This window comes from Schistocerca gregaria, chromosome 2 (genome assembly GCF_023897955.1).
Source record: "Schistocerca gregaria isolate iqSchGreg1 chromosome 2, iqSchGreg1.2, whole genome shotgun sequence".
NCBI classification, from domain to species: domain Eukaryota; kingdom Metazoa; phylum Arthropoda; class Insecta; order Orthoptera; family Acrididae; genus Schistocerca; species Schistocerca gregaria.
In genome coordinates, this window is record NC_064921.1 from 228,594,826 (window position 1) to 228,617,609 (window position 22,784).

Consider the following 22,784-nt stretch of genomic DNA (forward strand, 5'->3'; position numbering starts at 1 on the left):
ACTGACAATACAAGTTTTATCTCCATCAAAGTCACCCCACCTACATTCATGTGCAATAATACACCAGTCTGACTTATCAACTTCAGTTACTTCACATCTCCATCAAAAATACCACCTAATTCAGATCCAGTAGTCATCATACAACACTGCTTTCCACCCAAGAGAAGAAATTATTAGTACATACATCACCAAAATTCTCACTAGGCTCCCATTCTAGTTTGTGACTAGCATTTACACCACAATAATTAAATATACTATCCCAAAACTTTTTATCAAAACATAAATGAGAGATCTGATACTACTTATGTTCAGTTTCAGATACTTGTACCATATCATTAACACTGTTGTTATTATCTAATTGCAAGTATAACGTGAGGGTCCTATGCTTGTTATGTTTCCATGTCCCAAAACCTACGACCTTCATTGAGGTGAACTGTTATTTCCCAGTAGTTACTTCTATGATTGTTTCTTCTATTAAAATGCCCTTGCTTGTCGCCACTATTCCTATTGTGCTGGTGTTCAGAATTTCTCTATAAACACTTAGATCCTGATAGGAGTTAACACTATCTCTGTTTCTGTAATTATTGCCATTGTGATTCCTATAATTTCGATTATTATGGTACATACTTCTTTCTACTACCCCATCATAAAAATTGTTCAAAGACATGTACTAAATCCCACTGCAGTCTTCCTGGTAATATCCTTTTAACCACATCAATCAATGTCATTTTGTTAAATGGATTGTCAAGGTGTGTGAATTTTTTTACCTTAGTTCTTAGAAAACTCTTTCAAAGTACTGTCCCTATTCCTAAAATTAGGACCATTCAAAAATTCACTTTCAATTCTCCCCTATTCAGCTTCTGACCAAAATTCATTTAAGAAACTTTTCTTGTGACTTTGCTATGTTTCCCGCTGACTTAAATTTACCCATGACAGAGCTTTGCCTTAAAGATGTTATTCAACAAATTTAATTTTTTTGATTGTCATTCATGCTTAACACAGAAGTATCTCTACAGTGGTGGAGAAAATCCACTGGATGTAAATTATCTGATAGGTGTGTTGACCACAGATTTTTGTGATGGCAAATTTCCTGAAATTTTTTGAGCTAAAACAGTTGCATTAGTTTGCATATTGTTTTCTACATTTGAAGTTTTTGGTTTAAACAGGCAATATTTTGTTGGGATTTTTCTGCTACAGCCTTCTGTTCAACTCTGATGTCAACATTCTTTGCGTTCTTTGTTTTGCTGACTCGGCTACAAACTCATTTTCCAAAACAATAGATTTATTTTCTAAATCATCAACTTTATTCATTCACTTTCCTTAACCCCTCCGACAATTTATTTTTTAACTCTGAAACTTGATTACGAAGTTGACCTATCTGATCTTGTACTCTGTCCATTTTGCTGCCATTTTTTTCAGTTCTTATTACAGTTAACTGATCATTAACTGCTCTAAATTTGCTATTGTTATGTTTTCATTTCCTCTAGTTCTGTCAAAACTGCAAAATGAGTTTTTACTGTTTCTTTACTGACTATGATTTGACTGGACTCAAACATGTCATGACTGGATCTTGCAGCTTTAATTTCTACTGCACTTTTGCTTTCATCCCAATTGATTTTGTTAACAAGCACAAGTATTCACAAATTAACTTCAAAAATAGTCTGTACTTATATTTCTTTTTTATGTCCTGGTTGTAGTTGTGAAGTCCTCTTCACTTTCATCCAATCTAGTCCATCATTATTGGTAGTACATGATCACTGCTGGACTACCTTCAGCTTTTGCTCCATGTGATACGAAAATTTATTCATATATAAATTTTAAAAATCAATGAAATAAAACACTTTCTGCAACAGATGAAACTTCATTATTAGTCAATTAATCCTGGATGATGCCCCACACTTGTAATCTCTCCCCTGCTGCTTACTAATTTCTGTGAAGTCTTTACTGAAGATTTGAGAGAAGTTAGATTACAATAAACCTTTTGTTTACTTATCTTTCCTTGCAGAGTGGGCTTCAGTTTGTTTTAGGGGTCTGATTCTTGAGGCTTAAATTCTCACATTTTACGTTCTCTTGGTTGAATTGATCTAAATAACTTTGAAGATTGTTGGTGGAGAATTTTTGTTTTTACATTAGTATATTATCACATTTTAATATGTCATACAGTCTTTTGAATTTTCACATTAACAAAGCCGAAATTACATTATTCACCCAAAATACAAAAATATGTCTGATCACATCAGAGGCTTGCTTACTACTGTCTCACTCAGAGGAAATAACAATATTCCAAAGGACTTACAATTTTTCTTGCAAAATGAATTTCTATTAATTTTGATTATTATTTCATAAATGAATCCAGAAATAAACATAGTAAATAGTACTAGATTGCATAATTAATAATAGAAATTTTAAGTGTGACATTAAGAGATACACTGTGGTCAAAACTATGTAGACACCCTCCAAAACATACATTTTTCGTATTGGTACATTTTGCTGCCAGGTACTCAACATCAGCGACCTCAGTAGTCGTTAGACATAATGAGTGGAATGGGGCACACCGCGGGACTCAGACATCAAACATGGTCAGGTGATTGGGTGTCACTTGTCATACATCTGTACATCAGATTTCCACACTCCTAAACATCCCTAGGTCCATTGTTTCCAATGTGATAGTGAGGTGGAAACGTGAAGAAACACGAACAGCACAAAAGCATACAGGGCGATCTTGTCTGTTGACTGACAGACCGCTCTTCAGATGAAGAGGGTTGTAATCTGTAGTGGGCAGACACCTATCCAGACCATCACATAGGAATTCCAAACTGCATCAGGATCCACTACAAATACTCTGACAGGTGGGAGGTGAGAAAACTTCGATTTCATGGTCGAACGGCTGCTCATACCCCACATAGCACGCCGGTAAATGCCAAATGATGCCTCACTTGTTGTAAGGAGTGTAAACATCGGATGATTGAACAGTGGAAAAATGTTGTGTTGTGTGGAGTGATGAATCACAGTACACAATGTGGTGATTAGATGGCAGGGTGTGGGTATGGCAAATGGCTGGTGACTCATCTGCCAGCATGTGGTAGTGCCAACAGTAAAATTTGGAGCCAGTGGTGTTATGGTGCAATTATGTTTTTCATGTTTTGTGTGGCACTAATGAAGCACAGGTCTGCATTGATGTTTTAAGTAATGCTTCCCACTGTTGAAGAGCAATTTGGAGATGGCAATTGCATCCTTCAACATGATCAAACACCTGTTCATAATGTGTGGCCTGTGGTGGAGTGGTTACACAACAGTAATGTCCCTGTAATGGACTGGCCTGCAGTGTCCTCATCTGAATTCTGTAGATGCCCTTTTGGAATGCTGACTTCATGACAGGTCTCACCGACCAACATTGATTCCTCTCCTTGGTGCAGCACTCTGTAAAGAATGGGCTGCCATTCCCCAAGTAACCTTCCATCAACTGATTGTGGACATATGCCTGTGAGAGTGGAAGCTGTCATCAAGGCCAAGGGTGAGCCAAGACCATATTGAATTCCAGCATTACTGATCAAGGGCACCACAAACTTGTCATTTTCAGTCAGTTGTCCAGATACTTCTGATTACATAGTGGTAGATTGTAACATCAAAAATAAAGTAATTCTTTTTCACAAATTTTATCATAAAATAATGTATTGTGTATAAAATTATATAATTTTTTTCAGAAAAACAGCTGAGACAAATTGACCTGTCTAAAATTTGAAAAATATTTCTGTATCAACTACTGTTGAGGAAATGTAATGCTAGAGGAGGATTGGCTGTTATGATGTGTTAATTTCTACTTATGTTCATTGAATATTCTCAGGTGACAGCTGCCTAGAATGTTTAGTGGTTTGATACACACAAAATCAGTTTCTATTGTATATAGTTTTATACCAAGCTATGTAAACTATTTTCATGTGTGTCCAAGTGGTGTGCAAGGTCTTACACACTTGTCACCTCAAAATATTTAGTGAAGTTAGTGGAAATTAAAGCACTTGGTAACAGCAGTTAGGCAGTGTTTCCCATATACCACAGCGGTAGAAAGTCTTAATGTAAGTATGTATGAAGAAGGAATTTCCACATTTATAAAGGGATACGAATGTGTAGGAATAAGGGGGCGGGCAAAAATAAAGGCTCATGCATGCTTAAACATGAATGCAGATGCTAGCCAAACCTAGTAGCACCTATGCAGCCGCGTGGGATTAGCTGAGCGGTCTAATAAGCTGCAGTCATGGACTGTTCGGCTGGTCCTGATGAAGGTTAGAGTCCTCCCTTGGGCATGGGTGTATGTGTTTGTCCTTAGGATAATTTAGGTTAAGTAGTGTGTAAGCTTAAGGACTGATGACCTTAGCAGTTAAGTCCTATAAGATTTCACACGCATTTGAGCTCCTGTGCAGTTTCCTCAGTATGTTGTGTCAGTCATGATCAGGATGGTGTTGTGTGTAATCATGATTGCACTGTGTTGCAGCTAAGTCAATTCAAAAGTTGACAAACTGTTACTGCTTGTATGATAGGTGCTTCCCCAACCAAGATAAAGTGTTTGGTGTTTGGAGAGGCATTGTATTGAAGATTTGTGCCACATACAATGAAAACAGAAACATTGTCTCTTAAGTTACAAAGTAGACAAAACTGTGTGTTGAGTGATTTTGACAGATCCATTGATGATGATTGTACCAAAAATAAGAGTATGATACCTACAAAAGTCACTGTGGAACTAAATGTTGTACTAATGATCCCTATCCACACCAAAACAACATGAAGGAAGCCCCAGTAACAGGTGACTGTCAGATGAGATGGAATCCCAAAACCATTCATCAGTGATGCAAATGCATGTAACAGGAAAACATGGGGCTGAAGCCATAAAACCTGGACTATGGGCCAGTGGAAGAATAGCTTTTGCTCAGATGAGTCTTTGTTTCACACAGCTTCCAACTTCGGTCCAACTTTGTGGCTGGAATGAAACATGGTGGGCGCTTGGTGATTTGGGCAGCCATGTCATGCTATTCAATCACAATTCCCAATTAAGTGCCAGGTGGAGGTTCATTGAACCATCTTCAAGCTATTTCTCTGTTGTTCTACTCTTGGAACGTGTGCAGGGAAAGCACACTTAAATCTTTCTGTGGGAGCTCTGATTTCTTATGATCATTTATCGTTATGTAGGTGGGCACCAAAGAAAAATTTTTGCATTCGGAGGAGGAAATTGATGATTAAAATTTCATGAGAAGGTCCTGCCAAAATGAAGAATGCTTTTATTTTAATGATTTCCACCACAATCCACATCATATATTCATGGTTCTCTCTCTCTCTCTCTCTCTCTCTCTCTCTCTCTCTCTCTCTCTCTCTCTCTCCTGGTTTGCAATAATACAATAGGAGCTGTCCTTTGAATTGTTTTAATGTCCTCCATCAATCCTATCTAATGTGAATTCCACATTTTACAGCAATATCCAGAAGAAAATGGACAATCATAGTATAGGCAGTCACTTTAGAGGATTTGTGGCAGCTTGTAAGTGTTCTGTCAATTTGTATTGTCTGCCTCCTTAGATGTGTAGTCAGCACATCTGCCTGCCATGCAGAGACCTGGATTCAATTCCCGACCAGGTCAGAGATTTTCTTCACTGAGGGACTGGGTGTTGTTGTCGCCCATCATTTCATCATTATTGACAAGCAAGTCTCCCAATGTGATGTCAACTGAAATGGCTTGCAACTCAGCAGTCAAACTTCCAAAGTCAGGGACTCCCAGCCATTGGTGCCATACAATCAATTCATTTCAATAAATAGTATGTCTTTAGTTTACCTTCCCCACAATATTATCTGTGATCATTCCAGTTTAAGTTACTTGTAATTGTAATCCATAAATATTTAGTTGAATACACTGCCTATAGATTTGTGTGATTTATTGTGTAAGTTTGTTCCCCAATGGTGGTACTGTGTTCAAATATGATAGGGCTCCTTTTCACAGAGCTCGAAACATCCAGAACAGGTTCTGTGTGCACGAGAATTAATTGTCGCATCTCCATGGTCCACCAGTTGCCAGATCTCAATGTTATGGAGCCTTTGTAATCTATTTTGGAGAGGAGAACGTGTGATAGCTATCCACCTCCTTCATCACTACCTAAACTTGCCATTATTTTTTGGGAAGAAATGGATGATAGTCTTGAAAATCATCCTGGAGTCGTAGTTCTCCATTCAGAGATGAGTGGAAGCTGTTTTGAATTCAAATGGTTTTCACACACTGTATTAGGCATGATAATGTTCTTTTTGATGCTTCAAAATTTTTGTTCATACCCTGTAAGTAAATTCTGGATAGATCGGGATGGAGAAGCATATAAGGGGGTACAAAGAAAAAGAATAACAGTGCCATCGGCAGAGTTAGTGTAGTAAAATTTCTGCCACTAGGTATGTATAGCGCAACTCATTGAGAGTTCAGTGTGGCGTGTGTTGTTGATCTGGGCTGTTCTGTTCATCTGCAGTGATTGTTTCTGCTAGTGCTGCTTTTTTTTCTACTCATTAAAAATGCTGCTGAAACTGTTATAATGTTGAAAACAGCTTGCCAAGATAATGCTACAGGAAAAACTTGATTGTATGAGTGGTTTGCTAGGTTTAAAAATGGAGACATGCTGACTGAGGACAAACCTCATTCTGGCTGTCCGTCAACTATCTGAACCAACAAAAAGATTGAAAAAATTAGAAAGCTTGTGCTCACAGATCAACAGACAATTGATAAACTCATAAGTGATTTTCTTGAAGCCCAGTTCAGTGAATTTTAACAGAGTTGGGCAGACAGGAGACCGGCTTTTCCACCATGACAATGCACCTGCACACACAGCCATCTCTGTTAGTTTTTGGTGAAAAATGACATGGTTCCACCACCCCATGTACCTTCTTATCTTACCTCACCTGACCTGGCTCTGTGCAAATTTCTCTTATTTCCAAGTGTGAAATGGGAATGAAAGGACACCAAATTGATAACACTGAAGACCTCAAAAAAAGAGGGAGGAGTTGTCGGCCATTTCTGAAGATGACTACAAAAAATGCTTCAAACAGTGGAAGTGCCAATGGACAAATGTTAGTCATAATGGAGAGCATTTTGTAGGGGATAAGGTCCTTTTGTAAACAATTTGAAAATATATGGCTTTTAAAAATATTTTTTTAGCCTTTTGTATGCTCATGAGTTGCTGTTTTGAAATGTAATATTTGTGATTGTTGTTGTATACAGGTCTCCCAATGGGTATTTGGGAAATTTCCATGAAAAATTTTGATTAATTATTGTGCTATATCAGATGGAAGGAAGTGGTTGTTATACTTGTTATTTTAATGCAAATTTCTTGAAGGGGTCTAACAGCAAAAGTGATAGATTGCTTTTGACCACTTTTTATTTGGTATTGGTCATAAATTTCCTTACAAAAGTTGTTAAAGATATTAGTACCCTTGTAGGTAAAGCATTAATTCAACAAGCAGAAATTTATACACAGTCCTGCCTGGTGGCAAATTGATTTTCAGATCACTATGCACAATCAGTCACATTATATAATTATACTCCATGAACAACTCACAAGGGAATCTCCCCATCGCACCCCCCTCAGATTTAGTTATAAGTTGGCACAGTGGATAGGCCTTGAAAAATGGAACACAGATCAATCGAGAAAACAGGAAGACGTTGTGTGGAACTATGAAAAATATAAGCAAAATATACAAACTGAGTAGTCCATTTGAAAGATAGGCAATATCAAGGACACTGAGCTCAGGAACGCCGTGGTCCCGTGGTTAGCATGAGCGGCTGTGGAATGAGAGGTCCTTGGTTAAAGTCTTCCCTCGAGTGAAAAGTTTAATTTTTTATTTTCAAACAATTATGTTTTCATCACTTTTTGGGAGTGATTATCACATCCACAAGAAAACCTAAATCGGGCAAGGTAGAAGAATCTTTTTACCCATTCACCAAGTGTACAAGTTAGGTGGGTCATCAACATATTCCTGTCATGTGACGCACATGCCATCACCAGTGTCTTATAGGATATATCAGACGTGTTTTCCTGTGGAGAAATCGGTTGACCTATGACCTTGCGATGAAATGTTTTCAGTTCGCATTATAGAGGGATGTCCTTTTGTCTACTAATCGCACACTTTTACGGTGCAGTTGAAAAACACACACTAAACGTATTACAGTGAACAGAGACATCAGTGAACGAACGGATAGATCATAACTTTGAGAAGATAAAAAAAAAAAAAACTTTTCACTCGAGGGAGGACTTGAACCAAGAACCTCTTGTTCCGCAGCCGCTCACGCTAACCATGGGACCATGGCGCTCCTTAGCTCACTCTCTCCTTGATGTTGCCTATCTTGCACATGGACTACTCAGTTTGTATATTTTGCTTATTTTTTCATAGTTCCACACAACTTCTTCCTGTTTTCTTGATTGATCTGTGTTCCGTTTTTCAAGGCCTATCCATTGTCAACTTAAAACTAATCTGAGGGGGGGTGCGATGGGGAGGTTCCCTTGTCAGAAACACTCTAAGAAAACAGTGAGACTGATTGACAAAACTATTAAAGGCTTCAAAGAATGCTTAAAAAAAAGTTGACTGGGTGATACTTAAGTGACCATAATGTTAACTCTAAATTCAACATAAGGCTTGATGAGTTTGTTTTCATTTTTGAAAGTTTGCCTGAAAAGATAGTAAATTATGATACAAAATCATTAAAGAAACTTTGAATCACTACAACTATTGGTCAAGATGTGTACGAAATACCCAGAACAAGTAATGATAGAGAAATACTTCATTATAAATGGTACTGTAATGCACTAAGAAAAGTTGTAAGAAAATCCGTGCACATGTGTATCTTGCCTGTAATTGACAATTATGATGGATAAAATCAAATCAATATGAAATGTTGTTAAGAAAGACAGGGAAAGAAGCAATAGGTGACATTATTTCTGTTAAAGAGAATGAAAGCATTGTAAAAAAAAGTGTAGCAGATATTTTTGGTAATTACTTTACAAAAATAGGTGAGAAAATAGGTTCAAATAGTTCAGAATTGAGCAAAACAGTACAGTGCGTAAGAAATTTAGAAATCTTGCATCATTAACCCAGGGTTTTTTCCAGAAAATTTGGAATATGGAATTGTTAGGGCTTCTGTATAAAAAGACTGGCTCCACAGATGTCAAGAATTCCCACCCAGTGTCATTTCTCATAACATTTTCTAAAATGTTTGAGAAGCTAATGTACTAAAGTGTCACCACACACAACTATGTAGTAATGGAATACTTATCAAAAAACTGTTTGGAACTGAAGGGGGCATTCTATTGAATTTGCTGTTTACGCCTTTACTGAGCACATAATAAAATCTGTAAATGATTAAATATCACTGAGATATTCTGTGAATTACCAAAAGCATTTGATGGTTTCCACATAATGTACTGCTAGGGAAGTTAAGTTTTCATTAAGCACATAGTTCAGCACATGCCTGGATAATGGCCAAATTTGGGGCTATAGAAGTCTGTAATTTAACATATTCTGCATATTTTCACTTGGCTGTCTTACGGGATGATGATCTGGCATAACGCCTTGCTTAGTCAAGTAGTATATATTCATTGCCCAAAAGAAAATAATTAGAATTATGTGTGAAGTTCACACAAGTACATGTTGCAAGTATTTATTTAAGCAGCTGGGAATATTAACCACAGCTTCACATCATATTTACTCACTTAAATCAAGTTAATCAACAATCTAAGTTTAAGTGTAAAAGTATTCACAGGTATAACATTAGAACAAAAAATTACATGCCTTAATCTTTAATTAAACTAACTTTGGCAAGAAATGGATGAATTATGCAACTACAAAACTCTTCCATATGCTTCCCATGGAAATGAAATGTTTGACAGACATGTTTTCAAATATAGATTAATTGTTGCTTCTTATCAACTCTTTCTATACCATAAAGGAATTATCAAGCAGAGATAGTCAGTCATTAAAAATGGTAAATCACTAGTATGCAGCCATATAATTTTTTTATATTTTTGTTTAGTTTTGTGTGTGATCAGTGTGTACTGTCGACACATTCAACAACATAATGTTTGTTGTAAATTTGATCTATGGAGCAAGTTACTATAACTAGCATTAACAAGTGTGACAGAACAATAGGGACCATGCATAAGATATAGTTGTTACAACAGAAGTACTGTACTTCATAGATTTTTTCCTCACTATCATAAAATGAAGCTGGTAATGCACATGAGGCACATTGATTAGAATTCCAGTGAGCCTCAAAGCCACTGGGCTTAATTCAGAAAACAGAAATCCACGAAGGTATTAAAAAACATACTCTGGATAGAATTTTATTAAGGGCAGCTCAACCCATGGGTAGTAGAGATTGTTTAGAATTGAGATCTCATAAAGTATTCTTTCAGTTTTCCTTCATGTTATGTGGTGGTGGTGGTGGTGGTGGTGGTGGTGGTGGTGGTGGGGTGGTGACTATTCTCACTAGACCCTCACACAGGTAGATTCTGTGTTCCTTCTGCTATGGAAATTTTATGGATTATTGGAGAAACTGTGTGACTGGATTGAAGATTTTCTAACAGACAGAATACAGCTTGTCATTCTGAATGGAGAGCAGTCTTCAGATGCAAAAGTAACTTCGATCATACCCTGAGGAGTGGTAGAACACCATTACTTTTCCTAATGTTTATAAAGGAGCAAATTGATAATGTAAAAAATTCCATGAGGCTTTTCCCGGCTGATGCTTTGTATACAGAGAAGTCACAGTGCTGGAGTACTGTAGTGAAATGCAGGAAGCAACACTGGATTGTGGAGGGAGTGGCAATTGATCCTAATCATAAAGGAAACGTACTGCTGCTACGTAGACAGAAAGACCTGTTGTCTATCTAAATGACTCCAGAACAATTACCTTCCCACCCATACAAGGCTTACAGCTCTTTTGTGGGTATGTGTGTGATGTTCATCGGGCCCTGAGCTATTGCAGCTTCTCTTCCCTCCTGGGCTGCATTCCCTTCCCCATATCCATTCATTCCCATCCTAGCTCCTCCCCCTTTCTCCCTTCTTCCCTTTGTCGACCCAGTTATTCCCTGGGTTCTGCTATTCCTGTCTTGTATTTCCATTCTCCATTTTTTGGCTTTTTTTCTGGTCCTCTTTAGCATTTGATCTCTATTTCTAAATTCTTTGTGTAGTGTGAGCAATCTGGGGAAGAACTCCCTTCCTAGCATTTACGGAATGTGTTGCGGTTCTCCCCCTCTTCCCTCCCAACTCTAGCCTCTGCACCTCCTCCCCCTCCCCCTCCCCCTCACAAAGTTACCAACACAGTAGCCAGTCTGTGTGGGTGTGCTTGTTATGTACCCATCTGCCTCAGTCACCTGACAATACAGGTATCACATTTGGGGAACTTCAGCTGTCACTGCCTCCTGTATCCTTAGATGTTGCTCATCTTTTTTGTGCATTGGGAGTCCTGGCAGCAAACTGTGCCATGTGGCCCTCACTGCTGCTGGGTGGTGCCCAGAGTGAGCCCCTGCTTGGAGGGTTGGTACCGGGTTGCACATATTTGCATGAAGTGTGCTAAGCTCCATACTTCTGGTTGCTCTTCTGTGGCCCTCCCTTCAGATTTGAATTGCTCTCTCTCTCTCTCTCTCTCTCTCTCTCTCTCTCTCTCTCTCTCTCTCTCTCTCTCTCTCTCTCTGGCAAAACCCTTTCCCCATTACTTTGTTTGTTCTAGGGCAGATGGAGAGACATTTGCCGCTACTAAACTACTCATTTTTGTAGAACACATTGAAGATAAGTTCGGTTTAGTTGATTCCATTAGTAAGATGTGATCTGGTTCCTCATTGATTGAAATCTCATCTGCCAGTCAACAATGTAAGAAAAGAAAAATTGCTACTTACCATAAAGAAGACACTTATGTAACTCTTTAGGTCACAGCCTTTACCCGTAAAGAGGCACACACACACAAGCAGGCACACCTCACTCACAGTCTCATCCTTAAAATTGCTAAGGAACTCCAGGATAATCGAGAATGACAGGGCATTCATTTCGTTAAACATGTGCAGAAAGAGCACAAAGACAAGTGCACAATTACTGGCACCCAGTCCTCCAAATCTGGTTTACACACAGTTGGCTACTTTGTTGCACATTCATCTGTCTGAAAGGACCCATGATCACACAAACACTGAAAAAGTGCTTGAAATGTTGTGTGATGTGGTTAGTGTTTGTGAGGGTAATTGTTTTCTTATAGCTATGCTACCTCTTCACTGTTTCCATCTGCTTGACCATACACAAACACCATCTCTGCTTGTTCCTGACCATAATGCAGGACCATTATGCTACTTATTGTATGCTACGTCAATCATGCAGCATGCCCCCCCCCCCCCCCCCCCCCCCACACACACACACACACACACACACACACACACACACACACACACACACACACACACACACACACACACACACACACACACACGGCAACAATGTACTTCCGGACACACATTCATTATTGTTGTTGTGGTCTTCAGTCCTAAGACTCGTTTGATGCAGTTCTCCATGTTACTCTATCCTGTGCAAGCTTCATCTCCCAGTAACTACTGCAACCTACATCCTTCTGAATCTGCTTAGTGTATTCATCTCTTGGTCTCCCTCTACAATTTTTACCTTCCACGCTGCCCTCGAATACTAAATTTGTGGTCCTTTGATGCCTCAGAACATGTCCTACCAACGAATCCCTTCTTCTAGTAAAGTTGTGCCACAAATTTCTCTTCTCTCCAATTCTATTCAATACCTCCTCATTAGTTATGTGATCTACCCATCTAATCTTCAGCATTCTTCTGTAGTACCACATTTCAAAAGCTTCTATTCCCTTCTTGTCTAAACTATTTATTGTCCATGTGTCACTTCCATACATGGCTACACTCCATACAAATACTTTCAGGAAAGACTGCCTGACACATTCATAAGAATCTTTTTTCTCCTTTTCCAATCAGTGACATGTTTCTGCAGCTTGTTGGTTTTAGGAATGTCATACATATATAAAATGCATGATCAAGTATCCCTTTATACCTGAGCCTCATTTCTTTTCCATGATCCTCTCCAGAGCAAAATATTTAAAGTTTTTCATTGAGCTACTGCCTCTTTATCTAGTTCCTTAAACACAAAAATAGTTTTACTTGTTTGTCTTTTGTACATTTATACGCATTGCTGCGGCTGCATCAAGGCCACTGATAAGATTCAATATGGAGAGTGTCAAAGTAGTCATATGTTTACGTTGCATACATTTGCCATAAGTGATCTTCAGAACTATCTGTTCTAGGCAGTTCTCAGAGAAGGAATTAGTAATGCCTAGGACGACATGTTGTCATGCCTACCCCATTCAAAATTGTAATTTTCCCAGTTGTTTGTTCGATTAGTTACTTCTGATAAGTGTATCTGGGGAAACTTATGTAGTAGGGAATTTAGGTTTTCTCTAAATCTTCTGGTTACATCTGGGAGAGTCTGGTGGTTGATAAAAGGATCAAATTATGATTGTGCTGGCTCTTGTTACTGACTCTTGCCAAAACAGTCTTCCATTCATCTCCAATTTTTATGTTTGTGGGTTCGAGTTTGTTCACAACAAATATTCCAGTTCCCTTAGCATTGGCCCACTCTTTTGATGTGAATTTAAATTTCTCCTCAGAAATCTCACAGTTGTCCATTTTAGGTTTTAACCAAATTTCTGTGCCTAGTATTATGAGAGCTCCACAGCTTCTTAGAAATGCTTCAAACTCTGCCACTTTGTTGCAAATGCTTTGGTAATCACTAATATTTTACTACACCCACTGTCAGGGGGTATTTATTTGGATATTATATAGGCACATGCACGTCTCTTACAGCTATTGTTATCTAGAGTGGATGGGGAGCTGCATCCTCTAAATAATCCATGGGTGCCTCCACACAGTCAGCCATGTGGTTGCTACCCCCAAGGTGTGGTGCACACATGCATCCATTTAGGGAGACACTAACCTGTGGTACAATTCCAGGAAGTCACAGCCTAGCTTGTCACAGAACCTGTAAAGACTCTGGGTCAAGTCCTCCACTCAGCCCATAACCAGAGGCCAATGATCAGTTCTGAGGACAATACTGCAAAGTGTGAGCTTTGTTCAAGATCTACAAGCTTGGCTAGTGTTTTCAGAACGAATATTTCATGCTGCAGCAGTGTGTGCTCTGGTTTGAAACTTATTGACAGATTAAAAGAGGAAATTAAGTACTGAGGGAAGGAAACCTGTCTGAGTGAATTGTTTTGGATAGCTCATTTGGTAGAACATTTGCCTATGAAAACCAAAGGTCCCAGATTAAAGTCCAGGTCTGGCACACAGATTTAATCTACCAGTAAATTTCATATTAGGCTAGTTTGTCTACTCTGCCTGTCACTTAATGATAGAAGTAAGACTTTGAAACTGATATCACAGGCATAGCTTCAACCAATGTGCACTAGTCTGCAGTTGGTTGTATCCTGTACCCTTCACCAGTTTCAATGATGCCTCCAGGCATACATTCCTTGCTGCCATTTCCCTAAGAAAAATCTTTACCATGTGTTTGAACTACCAATGAGTAGCATTTGCTCCCTCCTGATGCAGGACACAGCAGGTTTCCCAACAAGTGAAGTGAGTCTCATTGGTTTAATTTGTTTCAGTGAAAGACAGCACCTTTTAACTTATTGGTAGGGGATCAGTATAACACTCCGTTCTTCCTGGTCTCTGTCCCTGTACAGAGACTCTACATGTAACAGTGACACAGCATTCAGTCAAGAGGATGAGTAGTGACAGACCTCATACTTCCTGCAGAGGAGACGAGGTACACTGAAGAGTACTTTAGATACATTTGGAATCTGTGATATACAACTCCCAGGAACCCTCTCAATACAATCATTTGCAGCTGTTTCCAATCACTCGAGATTCCAGGGTGATTTTCAGCTGCCTACATACACCAGCCAACTCGTCCCAAACTTAAGATCATTTACAGTGGGGCTATGTTGTCTCTGGTGCCATATTCTACAGAACAGTGAACAAAAAAACTTCAAAATAAGCTTGCTGATTCTCTTTAATTTCCATGTATTTTAAATGAAAACTATTACTAATTCCATTTAAGGGCTGAAGCAATTAATACACAAATTGAGTTGGTGATTAAGGTGACAGGAAAACTTGTAAGTTACTTATTTCATGAAATGTGTGCACAGACCACACAGTATGAAATCATTTCTCTTCAGTTAACTTATTGTATCAAGTTCTTTAATGGGACCACATGCCTTGCATCCTCAGTCTGGCCACATACTCAAAAGATGGCACAGTGTTGATTCCAAACAATGCCTATTGTTAACAGTAGTTGAGCTGCAGTTCAAAGAGAACCAATGGTTGAAGAAAGTGTGCACTGCTGTGGCTAAGGCGAGTGGTATACTTGTGTGTTCTAGAGCAGTGTTTCACTGGTGTTGTGATAAATGTCATAACTAGTTGGTTTGAATTGATAGCCTTCAACGAAGTTTAACAGTACTTGACATGTTTAAAGAGACTGTGCTCTCGTCAGATTGACTCATTCCAGTATGTTTTTGTTTATGATTATAACAAATGTGTTGTTAATTACTAGTATTTTGACCATGAGTGTCCAGTATTGACAACCTGATGAGAGCATTATCTCCCAAAATGATTTGCTGCAATGTTTGAAGTACTGTTAATATAGGTGAATGCTATTATTTACATTTGATACGGTATAAATGCTACTTCACATATAAAAAAATGGAAAATGTTGAAGTGTCCTAACTAGTTGTTGAAATTTTTGTAGTAGCTCATCTTGTAGCACCCAGTCTGAAGAAGTCTGTTGCAGCTCTCCGCAGTAGACTCTCGTGTGCAAGTATTCTCATCCCTGAAGAACTGCCATAACTTAGATCCATTAAAACCAGCTGTATTCACAGTATTCACGTGTAGGTCTCCTTTTACAATTTTTAACCCCCCCTCCTCCCTCTCCTTCTCTTCCATCTGTTACCCAAATGTAGCACATATGTCATCAAACACACACAAACTTTGAGAACAAAGCAATTTTTATTTGATGTAGAATGCCTGTGAACAAATATGGACATAATTAAAATACACATTAATAATTGCCTACTAGACAAGACTTCTGAAAGGCATAAAACTGTTGTTGTTTTATTTACATCCAAAATATGTTTTTACTACTTCAAACATAATTGGCTTTTTGTGAATAAGAAGATTGAATAGCAAAATTTAAACAGTTGCCAGAAGCTTTCATAGGTGTGATGAAAATACTAAATGCAACTAATATTCAGTTTTATGCGAAACTCATTTTGCCACAGTAAGTACCCATGGGATATTTATTTTCTGTTGCAGGGTACTTCCACGCCAACACAACTGCACAGTAGGACTCCACACACAGAGTCTCAGAAGAGTTCATTGTCTGCCCCACATCAGAAGTCTCGTATGGAAAAAAAAGTACTCAGTGATTTTATGCCTGATGGTAAGTTTAATCAAAAGAATGACTCCCCCAGAAAGAGCCACAAGGTGGCTACTTCACATAATGTTGGAAAAAAGGCTGCTGAGGGAACAAAATCATCCAGACATGCTGAGTTAATATTGCCAACCAAACCACGTGAGAGTGGCAGCACACTGCCAACAGCAAGAAAAGAGAAGCTGAAAATAAATGTTCCACAACTGACAAATAGTAGCAACAGGTGTGGCAAAGACAATATTGGTCATACTGTACCTGAACTAATGGCTGATAAAAACATGAAAAGATTGGAACATTCCAGGGAAAGCTATGCTCAAACTGTCAAATTTCCAGTGCAAACAAAAACGCAGTCTGAGGAATTAGACTTAAGAGCATCATCTGTACTAGAACTCGGTGGCGAAAGGGACATCCCAGAGCCAACTAGCCCTACGTACTCTGACAACGATTGTAGTTTCATGACATATTCCAGTGATGGAATATCTGTCATCATAAGCAATGGTGGCTGTGTATTACATGATGAACCACATTCAATTGTGCCACATACAGCCAAGTCAGATCTGGAGAAATTGGGAAAAGCATTGTGTGTTGAAATTCCAAAGCAAGACAATGAAACTGATGATGGTGTGAAGTCAGTGAAATCTATATCACCAGTGTACACACCAGGGAGTACTTGCCCAGAACTAACTTTTTCTGGATCTCCTCCACTTCTCAACAGCTTGGACTCCATTAGCCCTGTGGACTCAGCATGGTCCTCAAGAACCTTGTCTCCAATCAGCTATGAATGCAATTCACCGGCTGTTCTAACCAAAACAGCCTCCACTGCTGCCACTTATGGTAGTGTGGTCACTACAGCTACTCCAACTACACCAGTTTGCAGAAAGATCCCTTCCAATAATAGTACAACCACTCCAGCAAATGCAGATGACACTTGGCTGTGGCTTCCTGCTATCATTCCACCATTGACGGTAAGTGTTAGTAATGCAGTAAATACGAAAAGGTAGGTTGTGTGTGTTTCATTACAGAAGTTTGTTGATTAACATCTACACTCTGTGAATCACTGTAAAGTGCATGACACAGGGTATCTTCCACTGCACTAGTTAAGGCTTTTCACATTCCATTCACATATGGAGTGTGGGAAAGATGATTGTTTAAATGCTTCGGTGCATGATGTAACTAATCTAACCATATCCTCAAGATCCCTATGGGAGCAGTATACAGGGGTTTTAGAATATTACTAGAACTATCATTTAAAGCTGGGTCTTGAAACTATGTTGGTAGATTCCATCAGGATAGTGTCGACATATCTTAGTCTGTCAGACCATTTATTTCAATATATCATTGACACTCTTCCATGTGTCAGACAAACCTTTGACAATTTATCTATTTATGCAGGGTGTGAAGAAAGAAAATATCTTATGTGGACATGTCTGGAAACACTTACTTTCCATGTTAGAGCTCATTTTATTACTTCTCTTCAAATCACATTAATCATGGAATGGAAACGCACAGCAACAGAATGTACCAGCATGACTTCAAACACTTCGTTACAGGAAATATTAAAAAATGTCCTCTGTTAGCGAGGATACATGCATCCACCCTCCGTCGCATGGAATCCCTGATGCGCTGATGCAGCCCTGGAGAATGACATGTTGTATCACATCTGTCCACAATACAAGAATGAAGAGTCTTTACATTTGGTACCGGGGTTGCATAGACAAGAGCTTAAAAGTCAAGTCAATGAAAGTCAAGAGGGTTGAGGTAAGGAGAGCGTGGAGGCCATGGAATTGGTCCGCCTCTACCAATCCATCGGTCACTGAATCTGTTGTTGAGAAGCATACGAACACTTTGACTGAAATGTGCAGGAGCTCCATCATGCATGAACCACATGTTGTCATACTTCTAAAGGATTATGTTCTAGCAGCACAGGTAAAGTATCCCGTATGAAATCATATGTGATCCATTGAGCGGTACATACTGACGAAATTAAAATGAGCTCTAACATGGAAATTAAGCTTTTCCGGACATGTGTCCACATAACATCTTCTCTTTGTGTGTGAGTAATGTTTCCTGAAAGTTTGGCTGTACCTTTTTGTAACACCCTGTATGTTAAATACCCTCTGCCAGTCCTATTTGGTACTGGTCCCACACACTAGAGCAATATTCAGGAGTGGACCACAAAAGCGGTTTGTAAGTGGTCTCCTTTCCAGCCTGCCTGCCTGCCTTTCCCTAGTTTTCTATCATAAGCTGATGTCTGCTTCCTGATTTACCCACAACTGAGGCTACATGATTGTTCCATTTAATGTCCCTACTAAGGATTTTCAGAATTCATTGATTCCAGCTGTGACTCAATATTGTTATATTCATAGGATGCTATGGTTTTTGATTTTTTGTTTTGTGGTGTGGAAAATGTTTCATTTTTGAACATTTACAGCAAGTTTACAGTCATTGCAACACTTTGAAATATTATCAAGGTCTGATTGAATATCTGAGCAGCTTTGTTCAGGCTGTACTTTGTTGCAGATAACTGCATCATTTGCAGAAAGCCTGAGGTTACTATTAAGATACTCTGAAAGATCATTAATATTCATCATGTAAAGCAAGGGGCACCTGAAGGCACTTCTACATCTTCGTCACTATCCATCAAAGATAGCACACTGTCTACTCCTTATCAAGAAAACCTCATTGGAGTCACAAATTACACCTGTTAACTGATACAGTGATATTTTCAACAATAAGCATGTGTGTTGTACTGAATTAAATGCATTTTGGAAATCGAGAAATATTGCATCTACCCGAGTGCCTCAAGCCATGGCTTTCAGGATGTCATCTGAGAAAAGTGCAAGTTGGGTTTCACTTGATCTATGATTTTCAGGGATATTGGATGGCAGTTTTGGGTAACTTCTGTTACTTGTACTATAGACGGGTGTGACCTTTGCTTCCTTCCAGCTACTGGAAGTGATCTTTTGTTTGAGGAATCCAAGATTATAGGTGACAGAGGGCTCACTCATCTAAGAATTGGGTAAAGAATCTGATGGAGGTCTCCATTGGACATTGGGTCTTTGTCCAGTTTTAATGATTTCAGATGCCACTGATACTAATACCTATTTCACTCACCTTTTCAGTGGCACAAGGATTAAACTGGGGCAATACTCCTGGGTTTTCCTTTGTAAAGAAATATTTGAAAACAGAGTTAAGCATTTCTGCTTCTGCTTTTGCGTTGCTACTCTCAATTTTGTTTCCTGACTTACATTGGTGAGTGGACACTAACTCTAGTGCCATAGTGCTACTAATTTCCTTTACATATGACCAGAAAATCTTTTGGCCTTGTGAAAGATCTTATGACAATATTCTGCTGTGGTCGTAGAGGGCTTCATACATAGTTCTCTTGTTGCATTCAGCATATCTCTATCTACAGCAATATGATTTGTTTCACACCTGTTATGCAGTAGTTTCTCTTTCTTTAGAAGCTTCTCCGCAGTGACTGTATACCATGGAGGATCTCATATTTTGAACAGTCCTGTTGGGTACCTACCTATCCAGTTAATGGTAAACTATTCTATTAAACTTAAACCTTGCTACTATTTGCTAAGTCTAAGTATTACTTTAACTTTTCTTTGACCTATCCAATATCAGTTGTACAATTTATGCTGTATGGTAAAACTGGACCAATGGTAAATCAACCAACCAACCAACCATAGTTCCTCTACATGCTCCTGTCCTAGCTAAATTTTAAGTCTCATGGGGATATAACACTACTGCTTCTGTCTAGTTTTCTGAACACACTGAATGAATGTTTTAAATAGCCTTTGTTCTATTGTATCAATTGTTACTAAAACTGCCTCAGTCACAGATACTGGTTTTAAATGTCTTCCTCAAAGAGGTCAGGTCTGCTTATTGCCATTAGATATAATGTATTTCCATCATGGGTGATACTCTAAACTACCTACTCTAAGTAGTTTCCAGAGAAGGTGATAGCAATGTTTGACAGGATGTCATATCACTCCCACCAATAACAAAACTGCAAGTTTCCCAGTTGATTATTAGATGGTCAACTCTCCACCACAGGAAGTGAGTCAGGTGGCTGATAGGACCCTATTATGTTTATGCCTACCCTTTGTACTGAGTCTTGCCCAAATAATCTTGCTTGATTTCTGTCTTAATGGATCTAAGTTCTTGTCTGTCGTGACAAATAAATGCAGACAATACAGACTTCACAGTAACTCTGTACCAAACACCAGTTTATTATGAGTTGCATTATGTAAGAACTCATTAATTACAAAAAAATTTGCAATGTCGGAAACTTCTCAAAAGTATCCTTTTCATCAAAGTACATAATGAAATTTGGGGACTGTTTGTTGTGAATAAGGATACTGTAGCTATGTTTATGAAAAGTAAAGTCAAGTCCTGGTAATCATATAGTACACAAATAGTATATTCTGATGTAGGACAAGTCAGTGTATAAAATGTTAAATTTACATTGTCATTATTTCTACATTGTTATCACTGAGTTACAATATACAAAGCAAATATTGAACAAAAATAAAGAGTAGATATTTTAAAGCAGAAAGACTGTGTACTGTACTGGGAGATTAATATTTGTATTACAGCAACATTTACACGATAAATCATTAAAGGTCTACTAACATTTATGATATACCACTAAGACAAAGACACAAATCATTAGTGAGCTTCCTGAAGAAACTCATGAAGACTATAGAAGCAATGATGAGTCAAATTTGCCTTAGCAGTTGACTTGAAATTTGCCAGGTCATTTATTGATTTAATTTGTGGGGAACTTTATTATAAATAACTTTCCCATAATACAGGGTTCCTTTTTTTCAGGTTGTTGTTGTTGTTGTTGTTGTTGTTGGTCTTCAGTCCTGAGACTGGTTTGATGCAGCTCTTCATGCTACTCTATCCTGTGAAAGCCTCATCTCCCAGTACTTACTGCAGCCTACATCCTTCTGAATCTGCTTAGTGTGTTCATCTCCCTCTACGATTTTTACAACAGAGTGGTGTTGGTGGGCTCTAAATGAGTTTCCTTTTTTCTTGGTGTTATAGGAGTAGATATTTTCATTTTCTGGAAAAGTGGGATTTTCCATTGAATATTTTTTTTACAAACACGGTTATCTCATACACAGTCTGGTTTAGGCTAATGCATAATACTACACAATACATAATCTTCCTGGGAAACACAGGTTATGAATACAATTGATGATTTAATTCTACACATTACATCAAAACACCTGCACAAGTTTGGATAAAATCATCATAAACACATTTATTGTTCCTAAGTTTTCAGAATGAATTTGTGACACATGATTTTACTCAAAGACAAAGGAAATGCTGGCAGCTGACTTATATACTTAAACATGTGAATTGCATGGACTTCACCACTTACCTGGTTTTGCATCCCCCATTTACACTAGCATGTTAAACATAAACACTGCAGCTTCAGTATACCTCAAAAAATGTTAAGTGTAAAAATGAAGGAAAGAACACGGAAAACCAATATGGCAGAGACACTGAGACTGCCCAAAACCTAGCAGAGAAGTAGCCATAGTTTCAGGAGGGGGAGGGGGGTCATGAAGTATTAGCATGGAGGTAGCCCTCTGACCATGCAGGGTTCACTCTGATAGTGCCCGAGTTTGAAAGCTCCCCCTGTATAACAAAGAGTGTGTACCAATCATGACTGGGGCACAGGGACTCTGAGCAATGGGTTACTGGGCAGGTAGAGAGTGCATTCCATAAGTAATGCGACCAATTGGTTTCTGATGCAACGGTACACCACAGTGTCTTGTAATCGGCTGGGCTTAGTGGAGGGGTATTATCTTCAAAACGCTCTCTCATTTGGCTGTGAGCTGCTGGAGAGTCGGGATGTGCGTTTACGTCAACCCCATTTTGAGTTGATGTAACACGGCACAGTGGATCATTCTGTAGAGCAATGGTATGCTATCAAATTTTGCATTAAACTTGGGAAGTCTGCCACCAAAACGTTTCTATTACTTCAGCATGCCTTCAGGACTGATTGCTTGTCCAAATCACAAGTTTTCTGATGGGACAAGTTGTTCGTGGAGGGCCGAGAGATCATCACAGATGAACCTCGCATTGGACGGCCATCAACCGCACGAGTCAACAAAAATGTGATGCGTGTGCATGATTGTTTGAACTATGACAGATGGCTGAACCTTCAATTGATAGCACCAACTCTACACCTGTCAAAAACAGTTTTCCACATTGTGACCGAAGATTTGAACATGAGAAAGGTGTGTACC

The 22,784-nt window shown here is 38.7% G+C and overlaps 1 protein-coding gene across 3 annotated transcripts in view; it reads left to right on the forward strand.

The window, feature by feature from the left end:
• LOC126336746 (uncharacterized) overlaps nt 1-22,784 on the forward strand; it is a 116,148-nt gene that overhangs the window by 68,007 nt on the left and 25,357 nt on the right. For all 3 annotated transcript variants that reach the window (XM_050000743.1, XM_050000745.1, XM_050000744.1), the window contains one exon: nt 16,392-17,474. In XM_050000743.1, coding sequence (XP_049856700.1) covers nt 16,392-17,474 — 1,083 coding nt within the window. The remainder of the gene's footprint in view (nt 1-16,391; nt 17,475-22,784) is intronic.